Source organism: Pelophylax lessonae, assembly GCF_965119305.1.
Source record: "Pelophylax lessonae genome assembly, chromosome: 8".
In the NCBI taxonomy this organism is placed as follows: domain Eukaryota; kingdom Metazoa; phylum Chordata; class Amphibia; order Anura; family Ranidae; genus Pelophylax; species Pelophylax lessonae.
Genome location: NC_138775.1, coordinates 144,088,522 through 144,112,191, shown reverse-complemented (window position 1 = coordinate 144,112,191; position 23,670 = coordinate 144,088,522). Strand labels below are relative to the sequence as shown.

The 23,670-nt window shown below is 42.4% G+C and overlaps 1 protein-coding gene across 1 annotated transcript in view; it reads left to right on the top strand.

The window, feature by feature from the left end:
• The window catches only part of FIRRM (FIGNL1 interacting regulator of recombination and mitosis), a gene marked incomplete at both ends in the record, with an annotated part of 580,029 nt that overhangs the window by 464,753 nt on the left and 91,606 nt on the right, over positions 1 to 23,670 (top strand). Inside the window, one exon of the mRNA XM_082265049.1 lies at positions 6,276 to 6,356. Coding sequence (XP_082121175.1) covers positions 6,276 to 6,356 — 81 coding nt within the window. The remainder of the gene's footprint in view (positions 1 to 6,275; positions 6,357 to 23,670) is intronic.

The following is a 23,670-nucleotide window of genomic DNA, read 5'->3' as shown; positions in this document are numbered from 1 at the left end:
ATCTATGCTATTAGATATACTACCAGGGTCTATATTTATGATGTAGATTCTCACCTTACCTATATTGTTGTTACTGCCGCACTGTGGGTTTTTCCATACTGGTGGATCAAGGTGCATACAGCACAATATGTTGCCAGTATTAACACAGCAGTTTCTGTGAATACCTTAGATCTATTTTTTTCCTTTTTTGTAAGTTTTTATGTTTAACATGCTATTTTATCCTTATGGATCCCAGTTTCCCAGCACTCTCCTCAGTAGTTCTTGCCCTCTTTGATCAGCCTGGCACGGAAAGGGCACCGTTCTTATGAACGTCTGCCCCTATTAGAGCATTCCACGCATGCTCTATTTACCTCTCTCCGCCATGGAACGCACGGTGGTTGAGAGCTTCCGTGTCAGTGGGGAGCTTCCGTGTCAGTGGGAATCTTCCATTGACGCATGCGCGGATGGTTGGGGCGGCGCCGAGCTCCGGCGTCTCAGGAAGACCTTGTTGGAGCCCAGCTGACTCAGTTGTCATCAATACGTGCAAGAGCAGCTGTTTCCAATACTCTCATTACTGGTAATACTAAACACACTCGCTGGCCGGCATTAATGCACTGCCTGCCGTGAGCTGAGGTCATGCCAATATAACTCCCATACTATTATAAGGTAAATTCAATGTTGTACTTACTCTATTACCCCTTATATTCATAAGTTCTGAACATGTCTATTTACTCTGCAACATCTACCTGGGTAAATATTCGGTCTAGAACAGTCTCTTCAACTATATACAGTTGTATTCAAAATTATTCAACCCCCACTGAAATTGATTGTTTTGGCCAGTTTGACATTGATTTTGATCATTCAGTCATCCTTCTTACAATTAAATCAAAGAGGCACGTGTAGGTCAGACAAATATAACATAACATTTATAATGAAATAACCACAAATGTCTTTTCTGTGCTCACATCATTATCAGTTTTCTTCAACCCCAAGTGACATTCAATCTTAGTACTTAGTACAACATCCTTTTACAGTTAGAACAGCTTTTAAACGTGAAGCATAGCTTGACACAAGTGTCTTGCAGCGATCTACGGGTATCTTCGCTCATTCGTCATGGGCAAAAGCCTCCAGTTCAGTCACATTCTTAGGCTTGTACACTGCAACTGCTTTCTTTAAGTCCCACCAGAGGTTCTCAATTGGATTTAAGTCTGGTGACTGTGATGGCCACTCCAAAATGTTCCAGCCTTTAATCTGCAACCATGCTCTAGTGGACTTGGAGGTATGCTTGGGATCATTGTCCTGTTGAAAGGTCCAACGTCTCCCAAGCCTCAGGTTTGTGACGGACTGCATCACATTGTCCTCCAATATCTCCTGGTACTGAAGAGAATTCATGGTACCTTGCAAACGCTGAAGCTTCCCTGTACCTGCAGAAGCAAAACAGCCCCAAAGCATGATTGACCCCCCGCCATGCTTCACAGTAGGCAAGGTGTTCTTTTCTTCATAGGCCTTGTTCTTCCTCCTCCAAACATAGCGTTGATCCATGGGCCCAAACAGTTCTAATTTTGTTTCATCAGTCAACAGAACACTATCCCAAAACTTCTGTGGTTTGTCCACATGACTTTTGGCATACTGCAGTCGACTCTTCTTATTCTTTGGAGACAGCAAGGGGGTGCGCCTGGGAGTTCTGGCATGGAGGCCTTCATTACGCAGTGTGCGCCGTATTGTCTGAGCAGAAACTTCAGTACCCACATCTGACAAATCTTTTCTCAGTTCCTCAGCAGTCACACGGGGACTTTTCTACGCTTCAGGTAGCGCACAGCTGTCGAAGTCAGCATCTTCTTTCTGCCACGACCAGGTAGCGTTTCAACAGTGCCCTTTGCCTTGAATTTGCGAATGATGCTTCCTATGGTGTCTCTTGATATGTTTAACATCTTTGCAATCTTCTTATAGGCATTGCCCTTCCTGTGAAGAGTAATCACCTCTTCTCTTGTCTTCCTGGATCATTCTCTTGACTTCACCATGTTTGTAACCACACCAGTAAATGTCTAGAAGGAGCTGAGTATCACAGTCATTTTAAAGCTGCCTAATTGGTGCTTATTAGGCTTTATTGCTGCTCCCTGACATCCACAGGTGTTTTCAATACCTGATTGAAAACACTTCAATGAACCTCTGTTCTTCAGAGTGGTAGTCTTTAAGGGGTTGAATAATTGTGTCAATGAAGAATTCACAAAAGAAACATTTACTACTGTATTACAAAACCAATTCATGTCATTTTAGTTGCATATGGTTCTTTAAGAAGTCCTTGTAGGATTTCATTCTGAATACAATTACAAATGTACACTAAATTCCCTAAAACCCTTTACAGCATTGGGGGGGGGGGGGGGGGTTGAATAATTTTGAATACAACTGTATATATTTATCATCTTGTCCCATATTTAGCTATTTTCCTTCCACTTTTTAGTTTCCCCTACTTTGCTTTTTTGGTTTACTGTTTAATATTGAGATCCTTTTTATGACTTTTTTAGATACCCCTCATCTCTTTTGAACAACCTTAGCATTTTTCACCTTTATTTTAGGTTGTACTATTTTACCATTATACTTATGGCATATATACATGGAGGTGCCCACATATAGACTTTTGCATTATTTTCCATGGTAATGTTTAGCTTTCCCACATTAAAGAGATGATCTGTAGATATGCATTGGATTCTCTCATCCACTTCTCATATTTCCCTCTTGTTTTTATATTTTTTTATATATATTTTATATATTTTTTTCTTTTTCCTTGGTTTTTTCTTCCCCTCTTTTTTGCTTTTTATATGCATTCTTGGATTCAAAAACCTTTTCTCCTCCCTACTCTTTTTCACTAGGGCTTCATATTTACTGGACTTCAGCTGTCCAACAGGCCCCTCCTGGGGAATTTTTGCCTTGGGTGATTTACTGGGATACTTACTCTTTTTGGACTCATGTTCTCACCTTGACCCACCACGCAGGTTCCCAAGGTCCGGTTGCTTTTAATATATCCGCAAACAGTGTAAACGTCACATAACACAGTTGATGTAGGTGTATAACAGTAAGAATCAATGTACATGATATTTACAGATTTTTTATTTTTATGTGTATATAACAAGTTGATATACTAATTATGAGTCTACTATAGAAAAATTACTATAAAGTCAGATTTACCCCTGAAGAAGTGTTTACTTAAAAACGCGTTGGGTTTCTTCTGCTATAGTACCCATGTCATCTGCACCATATGTAATGTAAATTACTGTTTGCCTTTTTTAATTCATTATTATGTTCTCAATAAAATATATTTTTGTACATTATATTTTGTAAATTCATTTGAGTGCCTGAAAAGTCCCACCACCAGGGGAACAGATCTTTGTTCTATATCTATATATGGGATGTGGCACCATTATCAGGGTTACCGTTGAGAGCAAATCTTTCTCACTAAGAAAGGAATGATCAGTCTAACATCCAGAGAAACGCATTTCAAAATAGTTATAAATTGATTTGCATTTTGATGACTGAAAAAGTATTTGATCCTCTATCAATCAGCAAGATTTCTGGCTCCCAGATGTCTTCTTTACAGGTAACGAGTTGAGATTAGGAGTGCACTCTTAAAGGGAGTTATCTGTATAATAGAATCTAAACATTCACATAAAGCTTGGTTACAAACTTTTGGTTGATATATTTGTGGTACCAATGCATGTCGTTTTTGTAATAGGCATTCCAAACAGCAAAGAACTGTTGTTTCATGTGCAACTGGGAAAGAATTCTCAGAATTCTCAGTTAGGGATTATATTAATTGTGCACCATGGAGATATGGCTTCTTTTACCTTTCAGGGGTTGGAAAGGGTTGGTTTGTCCTCTCGAGGGGTTGACATCCACTATAGGCTCCTATCTTGTGAGGTATATTTAACCTCCATACAAGGTTGTGTTTAAAAATGAATCATCGTTCTCATGTGGATCTTTTTTTCTTAAGTGAATTATTATATGACCTGTGTATGTTTTATGTATTTTAATGTATCTTAATATATTATATACGTATATTCTTATGGCTGTTATCGGTTTTAATTAACACACATTGGAGACCACTTCCCTCCTACAATCTTTGTAACAGCTGTTTAACCTTTTGGTCACCACAGCACTCAAGTTAATTACTAATTGATTGGTGTGGGGGTGGAGTCTCCTATCGTGTGTGTGTGTGTGTATATTTAGATATATATATTTATATTTATAAATGTTTCTTCATATGTTGTGTGTGCTGTGATTAAGGCTCATTGCCGAAATGCATTAGCCACCTTGTTTTTACTCACTAAGGGGTGACCGTAAAGTATTGGAAGATTTAAACAGAGTTGCTGGCTCACTTTTGCTTGGTATTGTTCCTGTATAAAAGACACCTGTCCACAGAAGCAATCAATCAGATTCCAATCTCTCCACCAGGAGCTACTCGTGGAGTTTCAATAATCATGAGAACGGTGAGGAATCAGCCCAGAACTACACGGGAGAATCTTGTCAATGATGATAGGGCAGCTGGGACCATAGTCACCAAGAAAACAATTGGCAAAACACTACGCCGTGAAGGACTGAAATCCTGCAGCTCCCGCAAGGTCCCCATGCTCAAGAAAGCACATGTACAGGCCTGTCTGAAGTTTGCGAATGAACATCTGAATGGTTCGGAGGAGAACTGGGTGAAATTGTTGTGGTCAGATGAGACCAAAATTGAGCTCTTTGGCATCAACTCACCTTGTTTGAAGGCGGAGGTGTTCTATGACCCCAAGAACACCATCCCCACCGTCAAACATGGAGGTGGAAACAACATGCTTTGAGGGTGTTTTTCTGCTAAGGGCACAGGACAACCTAACTGCATCAAAGGGACGATGGACGGGGCCATGTACCATCAAATCTTGGGCGAGAACCTCCTTCTCTCAGCCAGGGCATTGAAAATGGGTCTGGATGGGTATTACAGCATGACAATGACCCAAAACACATGGCCAAGGCAACAAAGGAATATCTCGAGAAGAAGCAAATGAAGGTCCTGGAGTGGCCTAGCCAGTCTCCAGACCTTAATCCCATAGAAAATATGTAGAGGGAGCTGAAGGTTCGAGATAGCAAACATCAGCCTTGAAACCTTAATGACTCAGAGAGGATCTACAAAAAGGAGTGGGACAAAATCCCTCCTAAGATGTGTGCAAACCTGGTAACCAAATAGAAAGAACGTCTTACCTCTGTGATTGCCAACAGGGGTTTTGCCACCAAGTACTAAGTCATGTTTTGCGAAGGGATCAAATACTTATTTCACTCATTACAATGCAAATCAATTCATAACCTTTTTGAAATGCGTTTTTCTGGATATTTTTTTTTTGTTCTGTCTCTCACTGTTAAAAGAAACCTACCATTAAAATTCTAAACTTATAATTTCTTTGTCATTGGGCAAACGTACAAAATCAGCAGGGAATCATATACTTTTTCCCCCTCACTGTTAGTGTATGTATATGGTATATATATTTTGTATGCTGTATATGGGAAAAGATCCTCTTTCAATGTAAGTTCATAACGCAACCTGCATACAGTCCTATAATAGTTACACCCCTCTGCCACAAAGTGCCAAATACACTTCACCCGATGTAACGTGAGTCTGCTCACCTCGATAATTGACATCAAAGCTTCCTAACCGGTCAAAACAGCTTCAGGTCTGTCTTCCATCTTTATTCCTCTGATATACATCAACCATAGACCATCACGTTTTGTACCAGAAAGCTTGTGATGAGCTGCAGAATTGCTATGTGATATGCAAGTTATTCATGTTTTCGGTTTTATGTGTATTTTAATCCTTTTTTTTTATAGATAAATCCATGCAGTGAGCACTATAGGTCATCTTTTGTGTTCTGCTGTTCAACCTTGCATTGTCAATGGTGGATGTATGTCAGAGGAATAAAGATAATACAGACCTGAATGATATACCCTCATATAAGAAAAGTTGTTTAGACCTCTTAAGCTTTGAAGTAAATTTTCGAGGTATTCATCGTATCTTTGGGGATTTTGTTAGTATTTTTTACTTTGCCATATTAATAGTTCTTTTTTTTTTTTTTTTAAGTCTAGTGCTGCACAGGTCTATGGATTGATATTAATACTTAGTGCTGTGTGGAATCACTGTTTTTGTTTAAGCTTGCAATCTATTCTTGTATATGTAAGACTGATCTTTCTTGATCACAAATGGTAAATAAAGACACAGTTAAGGTTCTACTGTATTCTGCTTTTTCTTTTAACTGAATTAAAACTGTTTATAGGAAACCAGCTATGAAGAAATTGTTACACAAAGTATGAATTCAGAAGAAATCAAGAATCGTGTAATATCTTTCTTAAACAAGGTAAACTGTAGTGCTTAATTCAAACTTGGGATGTTTAGCTTTGGAAACAGGCTTTTTAAAATAGGAAACAAAAAAATGTGAAAAGATGATGATAAACCTACCTGCTGGTTACCTGTGAAATAGAAAATAAAATCAAATATATATATATAAACTATTTGTCTAACTAAAAGACATTTTTAGTATATGCTTTGTCCTACTGCAAAAAAACCTACATTATAGAATAACTCACTGTATTTGTTTAATGAAGATCTTTGTGCTAGTATGTTAAGTATGTCTTGCTTTTGTTAGGATTACCCTCTATAGCACATCTAAAGAAAGTGGAAATCCTCTACTTATGGAAAATGTCGTTGTACTTGTTATCATTATTAGCAATTCATCCTTTGCTATAGTCAGCCATTAGACTGCACAAAAAGGCTGGTTAGACCAAAACATTTCAGTAGATTCTTTTACCCACTCTTAAGGCCCCTTTCACACTTGTGCGACCTAAAAGTCCGGCAATTTTGCAGTGATTTTACCGCGATTTTCACTGGACCTGATGCAATGCCTGTGTAATCTTATGGTCTGTTTACCTCAAAACGCATCAAAGTCGGACCAAAATAGTGCAGGGACTATGTTGAAGTCATTGTGACTTGAAGTCACACATATTTGAATGGTATTCATTGGAAATCATGGAGTACGACTTGTCATGCGACTTTTTACATAGTTACATAGTGAGGTTGAAAAAAGACATCAGTCCATCCAGTTCAACCTATGATGTGTGTGTGTGTGTCTACTGTTAACCACACATTGTATACCCCTGTATGTTGTGGTCTTTAAGGTGCCCATCTAATAGTTTTTTGAAACTATCAATGCTCCCTGCTGATACAACTGTTTGCGGAAGAGAATTCCACATCCTTACTGCTCTTACAGTGAAGAACCCCCTGCGTACTTTAAGGTTAAACCGCCTTTCCTCTAGTTTTAGTGAGTGGCCACGCGTCTTATTGTATTTCCTTTCTCTGAATAGGTTTTTCCATATGCTAGGGTTTCCAGTACAATATTTGTACATTGATATCATATCCCCCCTCAATCGTCTCTTCTCCAGAGAGAATAAATTCAGTGCTTGTAGTCTTTCCTCATAGCTGATGTCCTCCATTCCCCTAATTATTTTTGTAGCCCTTCTCTGGACTTTCTCCAGTACCAGCACATCCTTCCTGAGGACCGGTGCCCAGAACTGGACAGCATACTCCAGCTGTGGCCGGACCAGAGTCTTGTATAGTGGGAGAATAATCTCTTTATTTCTGGAGTGAATCCTCTTTTTTTATACATCCCAGTATTCCGTTGGCTTTGCTTGTAGCGGCTTGGCATTGCATGCCACTACCAAGCCTGTGGTCTACCAGTACCCCCAGGTCCTTTTCCATCCTAGACTCACCCAGAGGTTCCCCCCCATTGAGTAGCTTGCTTCCTGGCTTCTGGCACGCAGGTACATTACTTTACATTTATGTTTATTCAACATTGAACCTTATCTGCCATGTAGTTGCCCACCCCATAATTTTGTTCAGGTCCGCTTGTAAGGTTTCCACATCCTGCCCATCAGATATAGGCATGCTTAGTTTAGCCATGGCGGTATTCCCTGAGGTGTGTTGTTTAGTTTGGCCTTACAACCTGGGTTAGTGTAGCCCCCCCGATTCTTTTGTGAAGACTGAAGAGAAGAATTTATTTAACACTACCGCCTTTTCCCTGTCCTCTGTGGCCAAAACTCCCTTATCGTCTTTTATGGGGCCAATGTGTTCTGGCCTCGCTTTCTTACTGTTTATATACTTAAAGAATTTCTTGGGGTTCTTTTTACTCTCTTCCGCTATATGTCTCTCGTGTTCTATTTTAGCCGCCCTGATTTCGTCTTTACATTATCTTATTACACATTTTGTAATGCTTGAATGCTGCCAATGACCCCTCAGTCTTGTATTTTTTGAAGGCCTTTCCTTTAGCATTAATATGCATTTTTATGTTGGAGTTTAGCCACCCAGGGTTTAGTTTTGTTTTTTTTAATTTATTTGCCTTTGGAATGCACTGGTCAATCCCTTTGTTAAGTATGCTTTTGAAGCACTCCCATTTTTCCTCTGTGTTCTTTGTTCCCAGGGTTCTATCCCATTTGATATTTTCTACCAGAGAGCGCAGTTTTGGGAAATTGGCTCTTTTGAAATTCAGTGTCCTTATATTGCCCTTGTGTTTCCTATTACTGTAATTAATACTGAAACTAATTGACTTTGCAGTCTTAAGTCACAGGACAACTCACACAAGTGTAAATGGGCCCTAAATAGCACAGATTAATGAATCGGCCACTGCTGTTATGATTGATTTTTATGCAATGGACCATTTTTTTGTCTGGCTTCAACTCTTTAAAGGATGTCAGGCAGGAGGATGTCAACACAGCCACCCACAAAATGAAGTTTTGGATGGTTCATCTTGAACCAGACGAAGCTGGATCAGTTGTTAGCCAGCTTTAGTATTGCAGGAACAAAGTATAAAGATCATCATAAATATCTGGCCTCTCTTATACAATAGCAATTTCTCTATCGTTCATTGACAGACACAGCTCCATATTCATCTTGACCATTTTTATGCTGCGCCCTACAGGAGTAGGACACTAGGCAGGAAAAGCTTTACCACGCCTATGGGGCAGTCCCTGCAGGCATATACCCACTCACTCTGCTATAGGATTCATTCTGTTTGTTTCTGCCTAGTTTAGGAGTAGGACCTAGTTCCTGGCTGGGACTTCAGTCTTAGCTTGTCTTTTTTATTTTAACGGGACCTTTTGTTAAAAAATTTAACTTTTTAGCTAGTTTTTTACTGAGAGAGCTGCATTCAACAGCCGGACTGGGTTTTGGACTGGATATCCTAGATCCATAAGGTCTCCCAGCCCGACCAGCGAGCGTGTGCAGGATAGCCCAGTGCTAGGCCTCACCACGACAGAGCCCCAATGGACAGGGGCTGACCCTTTAGTGAAACAGCTCGCCTGGACACATACGACCTAGTTCGACCAGAGTTGCAGTGTACCCCTTAGCCATCAGCACCCCCACCCCAAGTGGAGATGTAGTCTGTCCAGAGTGGCGTCCACCCAATGTCGTTGGTATAGTGAGTAGTGTCCCCCCATAGCTCTGGCGGTCTCGGGCGGACGTGGGCCCCACCCTGGGAAGGTCGGACCCTTGGGTACCCCTCGCTTCCCCTTGCCTCTCGGTATGTGCCAGGCTCCCCCAAGACCTCCCTCTCCGCCTTCAAGAAGGTCCCTACCTTAGCCTTTGGACAAGAACCAATGGGACTGTACTCGACTGTGCACTAACACTGTCAGGCCCATGCTGTGATGTGCTATATGGGTTTGATTGCTTATGTGGTTGTTTAACCGTTTGTCATTGAAATCCCACTTTGTGGAGATGTTTTAACTCCTATTAATACATTTTATAACTTTTTATTTAACACTGTTCCTATTGATTACATTATTTTTGGCATTATTCAAAGTCCCACCTCCTCCCCTTCTGGCCTGTTTGGCAATTTTTGTCTATCAGGGAGGGATGCCTCTTTTTCATTATTGATATGGCCAACGGTTAAATAGTTGCTAATATTGCAAAAATTCCTATTAAAGTGCATGGACGGCCATGTTTTTGTGGTTTTCCCATAAGAATGCATTGGGCGGCCATTTTCTCGGAGTCCGCGAACAGTGGACAGCAGGGAGCAGCAAGGCCTTTACTCTAGTGTATGACCCAGGTACTTCCTGTTCCTGTGAAGATAGTTTTTTTCTACACAGCAGAACGATCCTGTTCTTCTCCATATCGAATGTTGGTATGTCTGTTGGGGTTCCTGTAGGTCTCCCTCACTCACCCTGCAATTGATCCTTTTTCAGCCCAGGGAGGCATTAAGCGTTTTTTTGACTGAGCTTAATCGCAAAGTCACACGTGATAATGTGAACGCCCGATCACAAGGGTTTTTGTTCTTTACTGTGGCACTTTTGGAGCACATTGTCACTTTGTGTGGTTTTATACCTGCATGTTCACAGCATTTGGCACCTTTTGAAGAATCGATTTTTTAAGTGGCAACACTTCATACATTGGGACTTATTTGCACATTACAGATTTTTGTACATGTTTGCTTACACTAATATTCATTTATTTATGTAATTGTTCACTATTGATGGTATTTAATTTTTTCACTTCTATGATATTTACTTATTTATTTATATATTTGATCACTGGTTGTTTCACTATTGATTGCGCAGCATGTTTTGATATATTGTGATTGCACTTGTGAGATAGTGGAGTGGTTGCAGCAATTAATTTCATCCTGGTTGCTCGTGGGGTTTTATTGATTACCAAAAACGTAAATGTATTTTATTGGGATTTTATGTGATAGTGTGTCACAAAGTGGCACATAATTGTGAAGTGGAAGGAAAATGATAAATGGTTTTCAAATTTTTTTTTACAAATAAATCTGTGAAAAGTGTGGCGTGCATTTATTCACACCCCTGAGTCAATACTTTGTAGAATCACCTTTCCCTGCAATTACAACTGCAAGTCTTTTTGGGGATGTCTCTACCAGCTTTGCACATCTAGTGACAGACATGTTTGCCCATTCTTCTTTGCACAATAGCTCAAGCTCAGATTGGTTGGAGAGCGTCTGTGAACCGCAATTTTCAAGTCTTGCCACAGATTCTCAATTGGATTTAGGTCTGGACTTTGACTGGGCCATTCTAACACATGAATATGCTTTGATCTAAACCATTCCATTGTATCTCTGGCTGTATGTTTAGGATTGTTGTGTCCTGCTGGAAGGTGAACCTCCACCCGAGTCTCAATTCTTTTGCAGACTATAACTGGTTTTCTTCTAAGATTGCCCTGTATTTGGCTCCATCCATCTTCCCGTCAACTCTGACCAGCATCCCTGTCCCTGCTGAAGAAAAGCATCCCCACAACATAATGCTGCCACCGCCATGTTTCACGGTGGGGATGGTGTGTTCAGGGTGATGTGCAGTGTTCGTTTTCTGCTACACATAGCGTTTTGCATTAAGGCCAAAAAGTTAAATTTTGGTTTCATCTGACCAGAGCACCTTCTTCCACATGTTTGCTGTGCCCCCCACATGTCTTCTCACAGACTGCAAACAGGACTTCTTATGGCTTTCTTTCAACAATGGTTTTCTTCTTTCCACTCTTCCATAAAGGCCAGATTTATGGAATGCACGACTAATAGTTGTCCTGTGGACAGATTCTCCCACATGAGCTGTGGATCTCTGCAGCTCCTCCAGAGTTACCATGGGCCTCTTGGCTGCTTCTTTGGTGAATGCTCTCCTTGCCCGGCCTGTCAGTTTAGGTGGACGGCCATGTCTTGGTGGGTTTGCAGTTGTGCCATACTGTTTCCATTTTCGGATGATGGATTGAACAGCGCTCTGTGAGATGTTCAAAGATTGGGATATGTTTTTTATACCCTAACCCTGCTTTAACCTTCTCCACAACTTTATCCCTGACCTGTTTGGTTTGTTCCTTGGCCTTTCTTGTTGCGGTTTGTTCACTAAGGTTCTCTAACAAACTTCTGAGGGCTGCACAGAACAGCTGTATTTATACTGAGATTAAATTACACACAGGTGGACTTTTACACACCAGTGTTTTGTATCTATTTTAATCTCACAGACGGTGACTGATGGATTAGGGGTTTGCATGAGTCTTTGGACCCCGAGACTGTTCTTCCAGAACAGCTGTAACTTTTGGACCAGGTGATCCAGGCTCTGGTGTTCCTGTGTGATGTGTCCATGGATGCGGCTCCCCTGGTGGCCAGGGTTTCGGCTGTGGGCATTGCCTTGAGATGCATGGCTTGGCTAAAGAGCTGGTCGGCTGACCAAGCTTCCATAAGGCCTTAGCTGACCTCCCCTTTCTGGGAGAGCTTTTGTTTGGTGACTTATTGGATGAGTTGATCATGGGTTTGACTGGCGGGAAGAGTACTCTTCTTCCTCAATCCTCCAAGGGTAAGACTCCCTGTACTAAGCGGGGTCCTTCTTTTTCTGCTCACAAGCGTTTTTTTGTGCCTCCAGGGCGCAAGAAAAGGTGAGCCATTCAGGGCTTCTGGAGGGGCTAAAAAGCATTAGGGCAAGCCCAAGGCCGGCCAGTCAGGTACTGCTGCCAAGTCCTCTTCAGCATGAAGGGGCGCCCTCACTCGGCTCAGGGGTGGGGGGTACGCCTGCGCTTCTTTCAGGAACCCTGGACTTCCTTCATTCAGGGCGACTGGTTTTACGAACTGATTTGTTTCAGGTACAAGATCGAATTCTGGTCCCGACCAGGGGACAGTTTTTTTTTTCCAGTCAGATCTTCACCTTTCTCCAGAGCGTTTAAAAGCTCTGCAGGAAGCTGTGTAAGATCTCCTGTCTCAAGGGGTGATTGTGCCGGTTCCTCAGCAGGAACGCTCTCAAGGTTTCTATTCAAACCTGTTCACGGTGCCCAGAAAAGAGGACAAAGTGCGCCCAATTCTAAACCTCAAGGCTCTGAACTGCTTTGTGCGGGTGCAAAAGTTTAGAAAGGAGTCCATTTGGTCGGTGGTGGCCTCATTGAATCGGGGGGATTTTCTGGCCTCCATCGATCTCAAAGATGCGTATCTCTACGTCCCCATTTTCGAGGGACACCAGAGATTCCTCCGCTTTGCGGTGGCAGAGGAGCACTTTCAATTTGTGGTTTTACCCTTTGGTCTCGCCTCGGCTCCCAGAGTATTTACCAAGGTCCTGGCCCCAGTGCTGGCATTGTTACGTCAGCAAGGTATCTCAATTGTGGGATATCTGGACAATCTCCAGTTGCGAGCAGACGCCCACTCAGATCTGCTGGGCAACGTCTCTATCATGATTCAGACCCTTCAGGAATGCGGGTGGACGATCAATTTAAAAAAATCTCCCCTGACGCCTTCAGTATGGGTTACTTATCTGGGGCTGACTCTCGACTCTGCTCTGACGAGGGTCTTTCTCCCCCTGGACAAACTTCGGAAGCTGCAAAATGCAGTCAGGTTTCTGATGGAGACCGATCAGTCCTCCTTGCGGGCTTGCATGCGGGCCCTGGGTCTGATGATGTGGACCTTTGAAGCAGTCCTGTTTGCTCAGTCTCACTCGAGACCCTTGCAAAACAGATTCTGGCAAAATGAAACAGAGATCCTCGGTCATTGGATCAGAAGATTTGCTTGAGCCATCTTACAAAGGCGGCTCTTTCTTGGTGGCTCCAGTCTCCTCTCCTGTGCCAGGGCAAGTCCTTCCTGCTGGTGTTTTGGACGGTGGTCACCACGGACGCCAGCCTATCAGGCTGGGGTGGAGTGCTGGGGAAGCTCTGTGTCCAGAGGACTTGGGTGAAGGAAGAGTCTTCCTTGCCGAACAATATTCTGAAGCTGAGAGCGATCAAGCTCTGCCTGCTTTACTGGATGAGTCGGCTAGGCGGCTCTCCAATTCAGGTTCAGTCGGACAATGCTATGGCCGTGGCTTACATCAATCATCAAGGGTGCTCCAAGAGTGCTCTGGCGGCCAAGGAGGTGGCCGAGATTTTGATTTGGGCGGAGGCCAATATTCCGGCTCTTTCCGCAGTCCACATTCCGGGTGTGGAGAATTGGCAGGCGGATTACCTCGTAGTAAGGTGTTGGATCAAGGGGAATGGTCCCTTCATACAGAGGTGTTTCATCTCCTGTGTGTCCGGTGGGGGACCCTGGACGTGGATCTGTTTGCGTCTTGTCTCAACAGAAAAGTTCAATGGTTTGTGACCAGGTCTCGGGATCCTCTGGCCGACGCCACAGACGCTCTGGTGGCTCCTTGGAGCCAGTATTGGCTGATTTATGCCTTTCCTCCGCTCATACTCCTGCCGCGGTTTCTTTGCCGGGTGGCAATGGAAGGCATTCCGGTCGTTTTGGTGGCACCAGACTGGCCTCGGCAGTCTTGGTATGCAGAGCTGATAAAAATGGTCGTGGATTCTCCATGGCGTCTTCCTCTGCGGGAAGATCTACTATCTCAAGGACCGATCTTCCATCCTGCTTTACGGTTGCTGGCTTTAATGGCTTGGCTATTGAAAGCAAGGTGTTAAAGGATAGAGGTGTCTCTGACTCAGTGATTCCGACTCTTTTGAAGGCCGGGAAGTCGATATCCAGGAAGATCTATCATCGTACGTGGAAATCGTACATTTCATGGTGTGAATCGCTGCAACTGCACCCTCGCTTGGTTTCTGTTGCTAGGGTTTTGGCCTTTTTAACAAAAAGAGGAAAAGGGGTTGAGCAGTGCTTGGCGTTGGGTACTATCAGTTGGCTACTAATGGCTTGATTTGCACTTTTATTCAGGGGTGCGTCATCTGGCTCCTCCGAGGAGATCCCGTTACCACTGTGGGATCTCAATTCTGTTCTTCAAAAGCCTCTCTTTGAGAATATTAGGGAGATTTCTCTGCTTTCCTTGTTACAGAAGGTTGCCTTCCTAGTGGCTATCACTTCTGCTCGCAGAGATTGATTTGGCGGCGCTATCCTGTCTGCCTTATTTGGTGGTCCACAAGGATAAAATAGTCCTCCAGCCCAAACCGTCTTTTCTCCCTAAGGTGGTGTCGGATTTCATCTTAATGAAGACATCGAGTTTCCTTCCTTATGTCATAAGTCTAAACGTCCCAAAGAGATTGCCTTGCACTCTCTGGATGTGGTTCGGGCGATAAGGGTTTATCTGACGGTTACTGAGTCCTTTTGAAAATCAGACTCTCTCTTTCTCCTTACAGACAGTCCTTGCAAAGGTTTGGCTGCATCTGCTGCGACCATTTTGAGATGGATCAGGCAGACGGTTGTTCAGGCTTATTCACTCACGGGTCAGGTTCCTCCTTTCCCTGTGAAAGCGCATTCTACTAGAGCGCTGAGTGCTTCTTGGACTTTTCGCCATCAGGTCTCTGTTCTACAAGTTTGTAGGGTAGCGACTTGGTCGTCTGTACACACCGTAACAAAATGTTTCAAGGTGGATTTGTTGGCCTCTTCGGATGCCTCTTTTAGCCGCAAGGTTTTGCAGGCTGCTGTTTCATAAGAGAATGTTTTTTCTTATTCTCTTAGGGGTCTTTTACCTGGGTGAGCTCATCTTGTTTGGTTGAGCTTCACGTTACCCAGTTGGCTAGGTTTGGCCTTTAGGAATTTACGTTACTTTCTGGTTGTGTCTTTCTCACCCCTCATGCCTATACTGCTTTGGAACGTCCAACACAGTTCATGAAGATGAGACTGCATCTGTCAATGGACGATAGTGTATGATGTAAGATCTTACCGTAAAATCTTTTTTCTCTGATGTCTATTGACAGACACAGCACCTGCCCCTCCGATGGAGATGTGTTTTTTTGTCTTCACTGCTTGCAACTAAATTGATGTGCTGGGTTATGTCTGGAGGGACAGAGCCCCTTCTGCGTGTATATGTAAAAACTTTGTACTAACGTACTGCCTAGATTACTCCTGCAGGTGGCAGCATAACCCACACAGCTCATGAAGATGAGTCTGCGTCTGTCAATGTACATCAGAGAAAAAGATTTTACAGTAAGATCTTACAAAAATCGTATTTTTCCTTCCACTTCAAAATTATGTGCCATTTTGTGTTGGTCTATCACATAAAATCCCAATAAAATACATTTAAGTTTTTGGTTGTAACGTGACCAAATGTGGAAAATTTCAAGTGGTGTGAATACTTTTTCAAGGCACTGTATCTCAATAAAATAAAAGACAATATGAACATATTAAAAACATGAAAATAATTAATGTTTGATATCCATCAAGTGAATTTGTTACAGTTGTTTGTCATGATGTAGCAATCCTGACATCTTTCACCATTTAATAGGTTTTTTCAGGGGATATATACTACTACACCTAAAAGGATAATTCAAATACAAAAAAAGGTGTATGTATGTGTATATATATATTTTGCCACATTTCAGGATTCAAACATAAAGATATAAAACTGTAATTTTTTTGTGAAGAATCAACAAGTGGGACACAATCATGAAGTGGAACGAAATTTATTGGATATTTCAAACTTTAACAAATAAAAAACTGAAAAATTGGGCGTGCAAAATTATTCAGCCCCTTTACTTTCAGTGCAGCAAACTCTCTCCAGAAGTTCAGTGAGGATCTCTGAATGATCCAATGTTGACCTAAATGACTAATGATGATAAATAGAATCCACCTGTGTGTAATCAAGTCTCCGTATAAATGCACCTGCACTGCGATAGTCTCAGAGGTCAGTTTAAAGCGCAGAGAGCATCATGAAGAACAAGGAACACACCAGGCAGGTCCGAGATACTGTTGTGGAGAAGTTTAAAGCCAGATTTGGATACAAAAAATTTTCCCAAGCTTTAAACATCCCAAGGAGCACTGTGCAAGCGATAATATTGAAATGGAAGGAGTATCTGCAAATCTACGAAGACCTGGCCGTCCCTCTAAACTTTCAGCTCATACAAGAAGACTGATCAGAGATGCAGCCAAGAGGCCCATGATCACTGTCGATAAACTACAGAGATCTACAGCTGAGGTGGGAGACTCTGTCCATAGGACAACAATCCGTCATATACTGCACAAATCTGGCCTTTATGGTAGAGTGGCAAGAAGAAAGCCATTTCTTAAAGATATCCGTAAAAAGTGTCGTTTAAAGTTTGCCCCAAGCCACCTGGGAGACACACCAAACATGTGGAAGAAGGTGCTCTGGTCAGATGAAACCAAAATCAAACTTTTTGGCAACAATGCAAAACGTTATGTTTGGCGTAAAAGCAACACAGCTCATCATCCTGAACACACCATCCCCACTGTCAAACATGGTGGTGGCAGCATCATGGTTTGGGTCTGCTTTTCTTCAGCAGGGACAGGGAAGATGGTTAAAATTGATGGGAAGATGGAGGGAGCCAAATACAGGACCATTCTGGAAGAAAACCTGATGGAGTCTGCAAAAGACCTGAGACTGGGACGGAGATTTGTCTTCCAACAAGACAATGATCCAAAACATAAAGCAAAATCTACAATGGAATGGTTCACAAATAAACATATCCAGGTATTAGAATGGCCAAGTCAAAGTCCAGACCTGAATCCAATCGAGAATCTGTGGAAAGAACTGAAAACTGCTGTTCATAAACGCTCTCCATCCAACCTCACTGAGCTCGAGCTGTTTTGCAAGGAGGAATGGGCAAAAATTTCAGTGTCTCGATGTGCAAAACTGAGAGAGACATACCCCAAGTGACTTACAGCTGTAATCGCAGCAAAAGGTGGCGCTACAAAGTATTAACTTAAGGGGGCTGAATAATTTTGCACGCCCAATTTTTCAGTTTTTTATTTGTTAAAAAAGTTTGAAATATCCAATAAATTTCGTTCCACTTCATGATTGTGTCCTACTTGTTGTTGATTCTTCACAAAAAATTACAGTATTATATCTTTGTTTGAAGCCTGAAATGTGGCAAAAGGTCGCAAAGTTCAAGGGGGCTGAATACTTTCGCAAGGCACTGTATATAAAATGTATTCAATTTAATTTATAACCACGGTTACGTTCATATGATGATTTGAACAGATTTCAACCAAATTTGGTCATACAGAGATGTCATAATCCACACAAGTCACTACCCAATTTCAGTATAAATCAAAGAAATGGGAAACACAAGGGTAATATAAGGACACTGAATTTCAAAAGAGCCAAATTCCCTAAACTGCGCTCTTTGCTAGACAAAATAAAATGGGATAGAACCCTGGGAACAAAGAACAGAGGAAAAATGGGAGTGCTTCAAGAACGTACTACACAAAGGGATTTGCCAGTGCATCCCAAAAGGCAATAAGTTTAAAAGAGCAAAAATAAACCCTGGGTGGCTAAACCCCAATATTAAAATACATATTAAAACTAAATAAAATACAAGGTTGAGGGGTCATTGGCAGCAGTCCAACATTTGAAAGAGTGCAATAAGAAATGTAAAGGCGAAATCAAAGCGGCTAAAATAGAACACGAGAGACATATAGCGGAAGAGAGTAAAAACAAAAGTATATAAATAGTAAGAAAGCGAGATCAGAACACATTGGACCTATAAAAGATGACAAAGGGAATCTGGCCACAGAGGACAGAGAGAAGGCAAAAGTGCTAAACAAATTCTTCTCTTCAGATTTCACAAAAGAATTGGGGGGGGGGGGGCTACACTAACCCAGCTTGTAATGTTAAAATAAATAATACACCTCAAGAAGCACCCCCATGGTTAACAGAAGATAGACTTAGAACTAAACTTGAGAAAATTAACATAAATAAATCACCAGGACCGGATGGCTTGCACCTGAGGGTTCTTAAAGAACTCAGCCAGGTGATCATTGTTATTGATCTTTATGGATAGTCTACAGATGGGTATGGTGCCAGCTGATTGGAAAAAAGCCAACGTGGTACCGATATTTTAAAAAGGGCCGAGATATATCCCAGGGGAATTATAGGCTGGTTACCTTAACATCAGTAGTCTGCAAAATTTTGGAGGGGATGTTAAGGGATTATATACAAGACTATAGTAATAAAAACTGTATTAGTAGTAATCCACATGGATTCATGAAAAATCGTTCTTGCCAGACTAATCTATTAACCTTCTATGATGAAGTGAGTTGCCATCTAGATAAAGGAAAGCCTGTGGATGTGTTGTATCTGGACTTTGCAAAGGCATTTGACACAAACGCTTACTGTACAAACTAAGGTACGTGGGAATGGACCATAGGGTGAGTACCTGGATTGAAAACGGGCTCCAGGGGTAGGTCCAGAGGGTGGTGATAAATGGGGAGTACTGGGATTGGGCGGGTGTGGAAAGTGGGGTCCCCCAAGGATTTGTCCTGGGACCAATCCTGTTTAATTTCTTCATAAACGACCTAGAGGATGGGATATCCAGCACAATCTCGGTATTTGCTGACGATACTAAGCTAAGCAGGCCAATATCTTCTATGCAGGATGTGGTAACCTTACAAGCAGACCTGAACAAAATAATGGGGTGGGCAACTACATGGCAGATGGGGTTTAACCACTTAAGCCCCAGAAGATTTTACCCCCTTCCTGACCAGGGCCTATTTTGCGATTCGGCACTACGCGAATTTAACAGACAATTGCTCGGTCGTGAGACGCTGTACCTAAACGAATTTGACGTCCTTTTTTTCCCACAAACAGAGCTTTCTATTGGTGGTATTTGATCACCTGTGCGATTTTTTGATCATGCGCTATAAACAAAAGAGCGTAAATTTTGCAAAAATAACAATATTTTTCAAATTTTTTTATATGAAATTCCCCAAAAAAAAAGTAAAAATCAAAATTTTTTAACATTTTTGGCCAACTTGTTTTATGCTACCTATGTTTGGTAAAAAAAAAATCGCAAAAAGCGTATTTTGATTGGTTTGCGCAAAAGTTATTGCGTTTACTAACTAAGGGAAAGATTTTTGCCTTTTTTTTTTTTTTTTTTTTAACAAGTAACGGCGGCGAACTGCGATTTTTTTTTTTGCGACATTGCGGCAGACAGATCGGACCCTTGACTGACATTTTTTACACTTTTGGGATTACTACAGTAATCAGTGCTATACCTTTGCACTGTTACTGTAAAAATGACACTGGCAGGGAAAGAGTTAACTTTGAGAGGGAGGGGTTAAGTGTGTCCCTAGGGGCGTGATTCTTACTGTGATTGGATGTGGCCACTAGTGTAAGAACAGAGATCAACGGTCCTACATAGTAGAACCGTGTGATCTTCATTCTTACACTGGGGAGAATGGAAGGCAGCTGTGTTTGCATTAGCCGCCTGCCTTTCTCCCACTCTAACGGACAATCGTGAGTGCCTACGCACGGGGGGGTCCGTGAGCGAGCGGGAGCGCGCCTCCAGCGGCGCAAGCTCGCTCCCCGGAGCCTCACAGGCTAGCGATGTAGACCTATGAGGGGCTGACTGCCGACGTAAATCGTCGTTAAGCAGTCGGCAAGTGGTTAATGTTGAAAAATGTAAGGTAATGCACTTGGGTATCAGAAATACGAACGCAAGTTACTCGCTGGGGGGGAACCTCTGGGTGAATCTAAGATGGAAAAGGACCTGGGGGTCCTAGTGGACAACAGGCTTGACAGTGGCATACAATGCCAAGCCACTGCAAGCAAAGCCAACAGAATACTGTCAGAATCTGTCAGAGATTGTTTCAAAAGACTATTAGATGTGCACCTTAAGGGGTATACAATGTACGGTTAGCAGCAAACACACACACATTATGGGTTGAACTGGATGGACTGATGTCTTTTTTCAACCTCACTAACTATGTAACTAATTGACATTCACAAATATGACCATAAAAATACAAAAAGATTGTTGAAGGGCATCTTAGCAGAATTGACAATAGTTGCATGTACACTGGATTCACAAGAATTGTTCGAACACAAATTTAAATCCAACTTATGCACGAGGGAAGAGGGAAAATAAGTCCCTCCCTATAGGCCAGGGTGAAAGCTGTTACATAGTTACATAGTTAGTGAGGTTGAAAAAAGACACCAGTCCATTCAGTTCAACCTATGATGTGTGTGTGTGTTTGCTTTTAACTGTACATTGTATACCCCTGTATGTTGTGGTCTCTAACAGTTTTTTGAAACTATCAATGCTCCCTGCTGATACGACTGCTTGTGGAAGAGAATTCCACATCCTTACTGCTCTTACAGTGAAGAACCTCTTACGCATTTTAAGGTTAAACCGCCTTTCCTCTAGTTTTAGTGAGTGGCCACGTGTCTTATTGCATCTCCTTTCTCTGAATAGTTTGTTCCTTATGCTAGGGTCGCCAGTACAGTATTTGAACATTGATATCATATCCCCCCTCAGTCGTCTCTTCGCCAGAGAGAATAGGTTCAGTGCTTGTAGTCTTTCCTCATAGCTGATGTCCTCCATTCCCCTAATTATTTTTGTTGCCCTTCTCTGGACTCTTTCCAGTTCCAGCACATCCTTCCTGAGGGCTGGTGCCCAGAACTGGACAGCATACTCCAGATGTGGCCGGACCAGAGTCTTGTAGAGTGGGAGAATAATCTCTTTATTTCTGGAGTGAATCCCCTTTTTTATACATCCCAGTATTCTGTTGGCTTTACTTGCAGCGGCTTGGCATTGCATGCCACTGCCAAGCCTGTTGTCTACCAGTACCCCCAAGTCTTTTTCCATCCTAGACTCACCCAGAGGCTCCCCCCCCTAGTGAGTAGCTTGCTTTCTGGTTTTTGGCCCCCAAGTGCATTACTTTACATTTTTCAACATTAAACCTCATCTGCCATGTAGTTGCCCACCCCGTTATTTTGTTCAGGTCCGCTTGTAAGGTTTCCACATCCTGCATAGAAGATATTGGCATGCTTAGTTTAGTATCATCTGCAAATACTGAGATTGTACTAGATATCCCCTCCCCTAGATCATTTATGAATAAATTAAACAGGATTGGTCCCAGGACAGAACCCTGGGGGACCCCACTTTCCACACCCGCCCAATCCGAGTACTCCCCATTAATCATCACCCTCTGTACTCTCCCCTGGAGCCAGTTCTCTATCCAGGTACTCACCTTATGGTCCATACCTACCTTCCTTAGTTTGTACAGTAAGCGTTTGTGCGGGTAGCCGCAGAAGGAGTAATCAGACAGGCAAAAAGGGCCTAAAAAATGAAGATAGATTTTTAGTACTCCATTTGCATATGTCAATAAGTAGGTACCTCTTGGTGAGAGTAAAACAAATATCTAAATCTTTACCTGTTCCCGTGGCCTAAATACAGACCAAAGGACCATAGCTGAAAAACGCCCCTTAGTTGCAAATTCCTATTCAAAAGGTACCTCCAAAGGAAATAGAGGACCTTGCAGTAACACACTGAAAGGGCAGGGCAGGGCCGCTGATAGGGGGGCAACCATTGGTCCTCTTGTAGGGGGCCCCAACACACAGGGATGCCCACACAGGGAGGGGGATTAGTGATGGACGACAATTGCAGAGCTTTCTCCAGCAGCTGAAAGCTGGTCTCTCCCTGCTGCCAGCTTTTATCTGCTGAAAAAGAGACAGACCCCCCCCCCTCCCAGCGCTGGCTTCAATGTTAGCTCTGCTCCTAAGTTAGCTCTGCTCCTAAGTTATCTCTGTAACTTTGTTTCTTTTCCTCGGTCTCCCTGATCCCGGAGCTCCAACTGCCCAGCCTGTTTATTTTTTTCATCTCCTCTTCATTTTTATTTTATTAACTTAGTTTTGTCTTTTATCTTTAGCAGGAATTATGTGAGTTATGTTGTATTTGTGTCTGCTAACAATGATTTTATTGTATTTTTAACAAAATATAGCTTTAATATATTCTTTGGGGGGGGGGCCCTGGGGCCCTGTCAGGTAGCTTGTATGGGGCCCTGCAATTTCTATCAGCAGTCCTGTGAAAGGTTAACATAGTAGGAGAGGTAAAAGGATACATGCCTTGTTCGGTTTAATAAATAAGAGATCCAAAGTCATGAAGATATGGCACAATATCGGTGTTTATCTTACGATCAAAATAGCAAACTTCACTGGCCAGAGATCTGCCTGCCACGGCTCCCCACCGACACTGCTGAGTGTCGGTGGGGCCCGCTGCTAATGTACACCTCCCGTCCTGCTGTAGGGATTAAAGTCATGGCGCAGACGCAGGATGGACACCGCCCATTTACACCACATCCTAAACCCGGAAGTCGGGCGCAACTCACCGCCATCACTCCATTGTTACTGTCAAAGGCAGCAGTGGGAGTCCATGCGCAGCATAGGGCCATCTAGTGGCCACAAATTAAATGGCTCAAATGCACAATCACACACAAAGGCAGCAGTGTTACATCTGCCACCATGTACCCATAAAATAACAGCAAAAACACTAGAAAACCAGGAACAATATCACAATAATTTGGTCAAGCTTATCTAACTGACCACATAGAAGATCTTTAAATATATTCACTCATAATAACAATGGGTGAGAACTTGCAACTAACTATACAGAAAAAGTTGGCTATGAATAAATCTCCGCAAAGTGGTGGGTGGTGAGAGAGATCTTGAAAGGGACGTGTCCTATTGCTGCGCCCAAGGCAATGGCAAAATCCAGTCAGGATAGAACTGCAAATTGGCTGTCAATGGGCGTCTGTACTACCAGCTAAAAAGCCAGCTTAACTCATGGCTTGAAAGGATTCCTGCGTGTAAAGAATATATATAAAACTTAGAGACATAACTTTTTTTGAAAAAAGTGGGTCACTGATCAAAAAGTGACTAAGGATGCCCAACAACAAACCTTTACAGAAATGTAAATACATACAGTACAACATCTAAGAATTCTAAAATTCCTATAAAAGGCTGAATCGTTGGAGCTAAAGATAG